The 10,113-nt window shown below is 32.8% G+C and overlaps 1 protein-coding gene across 1 annotated transcript; it reads left to right on the plus strand.

Moving 5' to 3' along the window:
• The first annotated feature begins 916 nt into the window (after nucleotides 1–916).
• Nucleotides 917–1,561, plus strand: LOC140432932 (uncharacterized). The gene has a single exon (XM_072521109.1). It carries the CDS (start codon nucleotides 917–919, stop codon nucleotides 1,559–1,561), a length of 645 nt encoding a protein of 214 aa, XP_072377210.1.
• Nucleotides 1,562–10,113: the final 8,552 nt, after the last annotated feature.

The following is a 10,113-nucleotide window of genomic DNA, read 5'->3' on the forward strand; positions in this document are numbered from 1 at the left end:
ATTATATTCATTTACTTTATAACTAATTCTTAATTTAATACGATACAAAGCTTTTTTGTTTATGGTAATGTCAACATGAAATGGTATTTTGGTATCCTTTTGCGATGACATAACTTTTAATGTTTTCTTTTTGTTCATTACTAAGAGATAATAAAGTATAGTTTTCTTGTAAACCTTCGATAAATCTTAATTTTTTGCTCGTCCCCTTCGAGGATAAACCAGGGGTGGCGTCCAATAATAAATTATAATTTCATATTATCTAATTATGCTTGGATTTAAGATACGATATAGTTTCTATGTTGTAAAAAACCCCGCCAACACTCTTCGACAACGAGCGATTCTGGCCTTGAATATATCATTGTAGTACGCAGTGCTACAACAGAACCAGTCCAGTTGAATGTCGAAGCAAATGAATCTCCACTTTCTATTAGAAGATTACGTCTCAGTTTATAATATGCAAGCAGGCTATTAACTAATCCATACAACCCGACCTACCCCTATGCTTTCTCTACACATTACTATTCTAATTACAATCAAAATCCTAATCTTCGACCATCATTTAGCAAAAGAATTAGCAACTTCACATTTCCGGATATTATGCATACCAATATTGATTATGCTCCCCCTTGGACTATACAAATTCCATATTGTAACACAGATCTGTCAACTTATACTAAGAACAATACCCCTTAATCTCTTTTTCTCCAATACTTCTACAATATTAAAAATAAATATTTATCCTGTCAACTAGTTTATACCGATGCATCAAAAATACCCGAATTGGAAACAGTAGGATCCGCCATTGTCACAGAGGATTCTGTGCTCAAGTTTTCACTACCTAAGGAATACTCAATATTCTGCTGAACTTTTTGCGTTATCCAAGACAGTGCAACAAACTCTTAATCGACCTGAAGACATGACAGTAATATTCACAGATTCCTTAAGTGAAATCCAGGGAATTCAGAAAATATATCCGAATCATCCGATTTTAGAACAGATTAAAAAAGATCTTGTGACTCTACAAAATAATCATAAACAACTACATATTGTGTGGATACCATCTCATGTGGGGAAACCAGGAAATGAGATAGCTGATCAAATGGCCAAAGAAGCTTGTAAAATAGAGAAATCCGATGATAGAACTCATCCAATTCCTCACTCAGATATGAAAAAATGCATCAATGAGTACACAAAAAACTTATGGTTACGAAAATCTTGGCAAATCTTACCAAATAATAAACTGCGGCAAGCAAAACCAGATATATCAGCGAAAACACCAGATTTAGTAAAGCGAATGGACCAGGTAGCACTACATCGTATCCGAATAGAACATACCAGACTAAAGCACGAACACCTACTAAGGAAGGAACCTCCTAGGATATGCTACGCCTGTCACACCAATATAACTGTAGGCCACATTGTTATAGACTGTCCATTATATCAAATGGAAAGACAAGCTACTGGACTACCAAGTGATATAAAGTGCGCTTTAGACAGTGCGGATTGTGACAAATTCATTAGGTTTCTAAAAAAACGAAATTGTATATTCAAACATAAGTGATACTTCAAGAAAAATTCTTAATTATAATCAACTTTGTAAAAACTTTATAGTTTATATTTTATATTAATCATTATAATATATTATAGTCTATATTGTACCACCGCTAATAACCTTCTATGGTTGATGCGGGTTATTTCCAATAAAAAAAACTTTTTAAAAGATTGTAATGTGGACCTCTTTTACTGTCATATAAACTTTTAAAGTATATATACTTTGCAAAAGAATGTGATCAGAAGATATATCTTGTTTTACACAATATACACCTCCACAAATTTCTGACCATCCCAAATGTATGGCTCAAATATTCTTTTTTTCCTGGACATCGTTTGTTAAAAAACGGTCATACTTTGTATGGTGGTATGGTTGTTATTGTAAATGCCCAAGAGGATAATAAACTGTTTAGTATGTAGGGGAGAGGGGGGCAAGTTGTTACATAATTGATTCTATTATTTATTTGGGCAATAGTAGATCTTTTATATGAAAACTAAAATCGGATTAAGGTAGTTGATACATTTACACAAATAATGTTAATTTTAATTTATTTAAAAAATCATATTTAACATTTTGGTATTATCAATTTAACTCAACTTGTAAATTGTAACAACATACCCCACTATGAGGCAAATTGTTACAGTCCATGGGGTAAGATGGGATGGGATTGCTTAGCTACAAAAAATATTATAAACATAACACAAAATGAAATAAAATAAAAAATGAAAATCTGAACAAACTTGTTTACAAGAATGTTAAACTATTCACTATCGGACGAGCAGTGAATACAAATATAAAAATCATCGTCTTTTCCACAAGCAATATGTGCCCACTTTTGACACACAATGCACCGAATCCATTCTTCGTTTTTGGACTTCGAAAATGGAGCTAAACATACCAGACACGTCGATTCCTCATCCTCTTCCGAGCTTTCAGAATCTGATTTTTTGAAGGTGTTTTTGGTAATGACGGTCCGTTTCTTACATTTTTTAACAGTAGTTTTTACCTTGTTTCTTGATTCACCTGATATGTTTCTTTTGGTTGCCCCCACATTTTTTTTCTTTGTCTTGCCTTTTCTTCCTCCTCCAAAGCTGATTTAATGGGAGTATCAGTCAAAACAGCGGAAGTTCTTTTCTTCCGACCCCCTTTGGATTTCCTTGGCATTGCTTTTGGATAAGGCTTCAACTCCTGGGGCGTTATATGAGTAGGTGAATCGACAGGTTCATTTATCGCCAAGTTAAAATCTGTGCTTGTAGAAGGTTGCTGTTGGGAAGGAGTTCTATGTGTTTCGGTGCCAATAGGTGCCGGATCTATGACTACTGTTGCGTTTATATTTTCTGTTATTGGCCTATTTGTTACCTCTGCAGGCAAGAATTCATCATCTTGAAAAATTTCTCTGTAGTATGGCCAAATTCCTGTCACACTAAATCCTTTTTGTATATTGAGAGGTGTAACAGCAAAAGGAAATGAATCTTTAAGAACGATAGGTATATCGTAAATGTTCATTACTTTACCGGGATTAGATCTTAACCATACATCTGCAGCACTATTAAAATATCTTTTAAGTGGGCCAAATACCGTCCTATCAAGCGGCTGCAACTTGTGTAATGTATGTGGCGGGAAACTTAAAAGAACCACTTCATTTTCTTTGCAAAAATTCAACACCGGAATAGACAAATGAGACTCGTGATTATCTAATACCATCAAAACGGGTTTCTCTTTGCTACATCGTACAAACTGGACGAAATGTTTCATAAACAACAAAAAGTTATCACATGTCATCCATCCAGAGGAATGAGACGCACCTACATAACCAGAAGGTCCATTGGCTACCATAACATCTTTGAATTTCTTTCTCGGAAATAATAAAAATGGAGGTACAAAGTTTCCAGTTGCGTTGACAGCTAATGCCAAGGTAACAAGTTGACCTCTTTCTCCAGATGTGATAGCACCTACCTGCTTAGTTCCCCTTTTTGCAATGATTTTTGTAGGCCTTTGGACAGTTGTAAGTCTAGTTTCGTCCATATTGTACACTTCTTGGAGCTCAAATTTATATTTATCATAAACTTCGCCGAGGTTGTTAAAAAACTGTGACACATTATGACGATTAAACGCGGTAGCTCGACCCATACTAGTAGCTTCAGGTGTCCGGACTGATAAAGTTCGATGCCTCTTCAAAAATCCATATAGCCAGTCTCTGGAAGCTATTTCATTAACCTTCCAATTTTCCGGAACAGATATTTGGTTGGCTGTTGCATATTGAAATGCAAATTTTCGCAAATCAGAAGTTGTAAGACCGTAATAAATTTTAGCAGAATGCTCAGTATATTCGGCAAGTTCCTCTTCTTCAGCATTGTTAAATATTTTTCTGGCCGTAGCGTAGCCGACTAAGTTCTTGTTACTGTTTTCAGCACCTAAGTTTGATTTTCTTTTCATATAGCGGTGAAATGTCATAAAATTAACTCCATAGCGAGTAGCAGCATCCCTAATTGACAAGTGTTCTTGTAAAACCGATTGCGCCGCCCTTTCAAATTGTTCGGTTGGAATAATACCCCTTGTGGTTTTCTTGGTATACGTTCGCACCATGTTAAGCTATCTGAAAACAACCAAAACAATTTCATGATAGAAAAATTTAATAAAACCTAATCTGTGTTTCTAACATGCTTTGCGAAAATAAATGTAGGTAGGTATGCTATTCATTACAAACAAATTACTATCTACAAAATATGTCTGATCATAATATTGGATTTTTAGTGAAATCATAAATTATGGTAACCATATTGTAACCATTGTAGGTATTTCGATATATTCTTACATTAACGTGTTCGGGGCAAGTTGTTACAGTAACAACCTGGCCCCAGATTATTGTAACAACTGGCCCCACGTGTACGAAATGAGGTTAAGTCAACGTTTTTTGGTAAATATTGAGAATCAATTACTAACAATAGCATGCCAATAACGAGAAATATATACGCTTCAAAACTATATAATACACATATTTATACTACTTACCAATTTCTCACAAATAAAAACAAAAGCCACCTGACAACGGTACAGTTTTAGACCCGAAACCACATTCTAAGCAATAACACTATGATGGATGTCTGACTTGAGTATCAATATCCGTTCACAGATGACGGGTCGGTTGACCCAACTTTCCATAAAATATCGGCAACTCATGATACTTGCTGCGTTTTAAAATAATTGTGTAACAACTTGCCCGTGTAACAACTTGCCCCCCTCACCCTACTTGGGTAATGACTACCATTATCAACTCGTTGAAAAAGGACAACTTTTTACGTATCACTTAAAATATAATTCAGATTAAATATTTTACAAATTTCCCATTCCAGTTCAAATCAGATTTTCTGATTTCAAGACATAAAACTTCTTATTTACGTACTCAGTCGTTCTTCCGTCGAAATCTCCATATAAAAAATAAATTCGAAATAGGATATAAAATATTAAATATTTGATGTGTAATTCAAAAGTTGAACCAGTTATCTCGAAGAACATAAATTCGTTTTCTTAGCGATTTTTATATTTACTGTTCCTGGAAATATAAATAAAATATCTGTTTTATTCGCCCGTTTGCGTCAAAACTTCATATCTCTCAAAATTTAACGTTTCACCTACATAAAACCAATGAACCGTACTTTAGAAGGCTTCCTTCTCTAAAATATTTATCAACATAACATACAATCTCTCAATTTTATTTCGCATATTCCCAAAAATACCTTTCACAAATAATACAAGTAAATTTTCGTTCCAATAAAAATCAAGTTTATTCCGAACATATTCCTGCATATTTCGATATGCCAAACATTGCATCTTACACACGTCCTCGGGAATATGGAGCATGTTCGTGTTATTTTTGAACGGTTTTTGCGCTCGATACGTGACTCGATGGAGGAGTGTTATTGGGATAAGGGTTAATGTACATATCGTGACAGCGTCATTTTAGGTTACAAATTATGTTATGCTCAGATTCTAGCCCTATGAGACTATGTACATGGTGTATGTGCATAACTTTTATTCTGTTTTTAAATACCAACTACTCACTTATCTGTACCGAAATAGGATTCAGTCACTCGAATATACATTAACGATCCACATTTCTAACTTATGCTTTCATCTAAAAGTTCCAGTTCTAAGCGTTTCTAGGCTTTTGTTTTATCTTCCTAGATGTTCCTTACTACATAAAATCGAAATTATTGTATACGGTTGAAGTGGTATTGAAGTGTAGATTTTAATTAAGATAAAATATATAGGGTGTTGTATTGAAAAACCAAAGTAACTATTGATATCAGAAAAACTGTAAATCTGGCAACCTTATAAATATCAAACTCTAAAAAATGTTAGAAAAAATTTCCAAAAATACAAAAACCGTCTAAAGGAACTGAGGTCTTAATCTGCTTACTCCTCAATGTAGAGTCACGAAACTCAGTACACGTAGAAACGATATGCCCGGAAACGGTCTGAGCGGGATTAGTTAGAGCGGAGGGTAGCTAAAGCAACGGTCATCGCTCGTGTTTAAGCGGTTAGGGCGTTTTTCAATTTCAACGGTTTACGAATAATTCTAGATTTTAAGGAGTGGATAGGAGCAATGGTTTTTGATTTTTCGAAATCTATGTTGTAACCTGTTTCCGCAGGTTAATAATAATAACACTATTATTATATTTAATTAGAAAAGAAATTAGTTTTATTGTTTTACAAGTACAAGTGTAAGGTATACAGAGACCAGTGACAAGTGACAAGTAAGCTTATTAAGCAGACATTAATAAAAATGAAAAGAAAATGACATATGACGCAGAAGATATAATTTTGAACTATACACATCATACAATGAACCCGAGGTCATAACATCCATAAAGATCGGACTTCTGCGCTAGACGGGCCATGTTAAACAGATATTGGAGATTGAAACACCAAAACATATAATGAGGCAAACACCAGTAGGGAGAAGGTCAAAGGGAAGACCCAAACTTAGATACATGGAACAAGTGGAACAAGATTTGAAAACACTTAAGATTACCAACTGGAAAAACAAAGCAAGAAACATAACAGAATGGCGGACAAACCTAAAACAAGTCAGGTCCCAGAAAGGGTTGTCGAGCTACTGATGATAATGATGAATAAAAACAAAACGTGTATACATATAATAATTATAGTACTGAATTGTACAGCAACACCCCCTCTCAATTCTACAAAAGTACAAATGAATTAAGTACACACTGCAAACAAAATTACAATAAATTAATAAACTGTACAATTAAACATTAGTTTTAGAAATATTCAAACAATTTCTCAATAATTCAAATTGAGTAATAGGCAATGTCTTGGTGATATTATCAGCTAACTGTTTGATTGTAGGAATATACTCAATAACAAAATTACCTTTATTTACCATATCTTTTACGAAATGATGTTTTACATCAATATGTTTTGAGCTTTTGGTCTCATAAATTTGAGCCATTTTTATGCAACCTTGGTTGTCCTCAAAAATTTTAATAGGATATTGAAAATCAAACATTTCTTTTAGAAGTTGACCTAAAAACAAACACTCAGTCATACACGCAGACAGAGCCAAATATTCGGCATCACTGCTACTAAGAGCAACTACGGATTGCTTTTTAGAACACCAGTTTACAACTTTATTATTACAAAGAATAAAATATCCAGAAACACTTTTTCTGTCATTAGCATCGCTCGCCAAATCTGAGTCAGCATATGCATGAACAGAAACTTAATCATTTTTAATAAATTTATTGTATATTAATCCCAACTCCTAAGTATACCTCAAATAAAGAATTACATTTTTAATATTCGTCCAATGATTACTATTAAAATAATTTTGAAATCTTCCAAAAAATTAAACTGTAAAACACAAATTTGGCCTAGTGCAAAGCATCAAATACATCAAGCTACCAATTATACTCAATTCGCTATTCCCAGTCCGAACTGTCTAATGAATTTAGTAATTATTTTTTTGTGAAGTTAGTTACTTTTTGACAGACTAAAACTGGCTGGAAACTACTATACAACCAAGCAAACGTACTCATAGCCAATATTAATAGTAAACAAACTAAATAGTAAATACAATAGAACATTGCGAATTACGGACAATCAATATTTATTTATCTGCACCATATAATAAATAGTTATGTTAACTTATAACAACTAAAATATATTTTTAAATATATACTACCCAAAATGTGATGGGTTTAGTATACTCTTCCACTATTTAGAATAATTTTTCTTTTTTTAAAGAAAGAAGTCTGCAATAGTAGGATACTTGAGCTATTACAACTGAGAAGTAGGAATTATTGTGTTGTAGGTTTCCGACAATGAATCTGTCAAAATATGCCCGAGCTAAGCGAATGGAGTATACCTCCTTATAAGGGACTTAAAATCAGTTTGAGGTTTGTTTTTAAGTTCCATTGGAATTTAACTAATCTTGCAATTTACCATGTTAAAACGATTAACAATGTTTGTAACTAAATTTTTCTGCTAACAACTAAAGCCTTATCTTTCCTTTCAATTTCTAATCCTAAAGAGACAATTTTTGTTTCATTTGATAAATCACTTAATTCTAAAACATTCTTTAAATTTGATTTGAAAATTTGATTTGAAATTACAAACCAGTTTTCCAGTAATAGTTGCAGTATCACCGCTCATGATTTTTACTTCCTTATTTTTAAAAATCACACGAAAATCTTTTTCTTCAATTTGTCTTACTGATAATAAGTTGTAAGAGAAAACAGCATTTAAAGTAACTGAAAGTTCTTTAGATATGGCTAAGAAACTACCTTGAAATTTTGCTGCTATAGTTTCACCAACTTTTGCTGCATTTATTTGTCTATCCACTACTTTGGAATTAGTCAAAAAATGTATTTTGACATAAACAGGTGATTTGTAGAACCACTGTCCACAACCAGATGTACATCATTCATTACATTTGAACAGCTGACTGCTACTTACTGTTTTGTGTGGCTACCATAAAATGCAATTTCTTTATTTTCAACATTACTCATATTAGCAGTTACATGATTTTTAGATAATCTTTTTGGGCATTTTGAGCGAATATGCCCCATTTCATGACAATGATAACAACGAACTTAAAAAGTATGTTTGCTCTTACCTTTGTATTTATCTTGACAAACAAAGGCATGTAAAGGAACAGGTACACTAGTAACTTCCTTTGTTTTTAAACGATCATCTTCTGCCATTAAACTATTTTTCACAAAATCTACAGTTATTTGGATGGATCAGAAAAATATCAATGGATGTTACAACTGAACTAAATCTGTCAGGCATTGCAGATAGAAGTGTGGTGATATTTTTACTCACTTTAATCATTTATTTTACCTCCTGCATCATTTAAGGTTTTATCAATATTCACCAAAAACTCACACAAGTTGCCGTCTTCTTTAAGCACTAAGTTACGCAACTTTTTCTGGATTTGTACTCGAGACTGAAGTCCTGTCTTTTCGTAAACAGCCTTAAGAGCTTCCATCATTCCCATTTAAGCTTCTTGGGTTTTAATTAGTTCCAAAACATTATCCCCAACTAACTGAACAATAATATCCTTTGCAGTCGTATCACTTTTAACAAAGTCTTTGTACTTATCGTCGGTCCTAGCAGGTTCCTCTTGAGAAATGACATTAAGAATACCATGTCTTTCCAATCGAAATTTCCACGAATCAAAACCGGTTCCATTAATTTGTTTTACATTAGCCATAAAAAAATAATTGTTGAACGAAGCCATAACTAAATGACACACGTGCAAAAATTGTGAACACAATTTTTCCTGCAAACTACACTTTTAGCCGAACAAATTTTACTTTGTTTAAAACACAAACTTAAAAATACTTTGCTTAATTTCTGTTACTAGGCACATAGTCTGTTTACCCAGGTTAATAATAATAACACTATTTAACACTATAAGTTTTATTATTTTACAAGTACAAGTGTAAGGTGTACAGAGACCAGTAATAAGTGACAAGTAAGTCATCAAAATATCAATAAAAATAAAACGTTTTGCCAAAATACTTATAATAATTATAGTACTGAATTGTACAGCAACATAACCTATCTGAGTATGATGTTCTAAAGTAGTATCGGAATGTTTTACATATATAGAATATGTTCGTAAATACGATTGTGGATTCGTCGGTTTATCTGTCCTATGTATGTACGTGGGCAACTAAGAAGGAGTAGGCAGATTGAGACCTCAGTGCCGTTTGAAGGTTCTCGCATATCCTTCTTGATAATGGCTCCAAATTGGGAGCCGAAACGTCGAGTATATATATATATATATATATATATATATATATATATATATATATATATATATATATATATATATGTATATATATATATATATAATATATTTTTTTGGTTTGTAGATAGTTGATATTTTTAAACGGTATGTGCAATATATTAATCAAAATATTGACTGTTAAAAAAATATACGGACTCACAGCTACAATTCTATTCAAGCAATTGTGATAAAAAGTATTCAATTCTTTCATCCATGAGTATATGAATGTTTCGAATAA

Source organism: Diabrotica undecimpunctata, chromosome 1 (assembly GCF_040954645.1).
Source record: "Diabrotica undecimpunctata isolate CICGRU chromosome 1, icDiaUnde3, whole genome shotgun sequence".
In the NCBI taxonomy this organism is placed as follows: domain Eukaryota; kingdom Metazoa; phylum Arthropoda; class Insecta; order Coleoptera; family Chrysomelidae; genus Diabrotica; species Diabrotica undecimpunctata.

What these genes read in the sequence shown, in the direction of transcription:
- LOC140432932 (XM_072521109.1), top strand. Translation starts at nt 917, where the DNA reads ATGACAGTAATATTCACAGATTCCTTAAGTGAAATCCAGGGAATTCAG.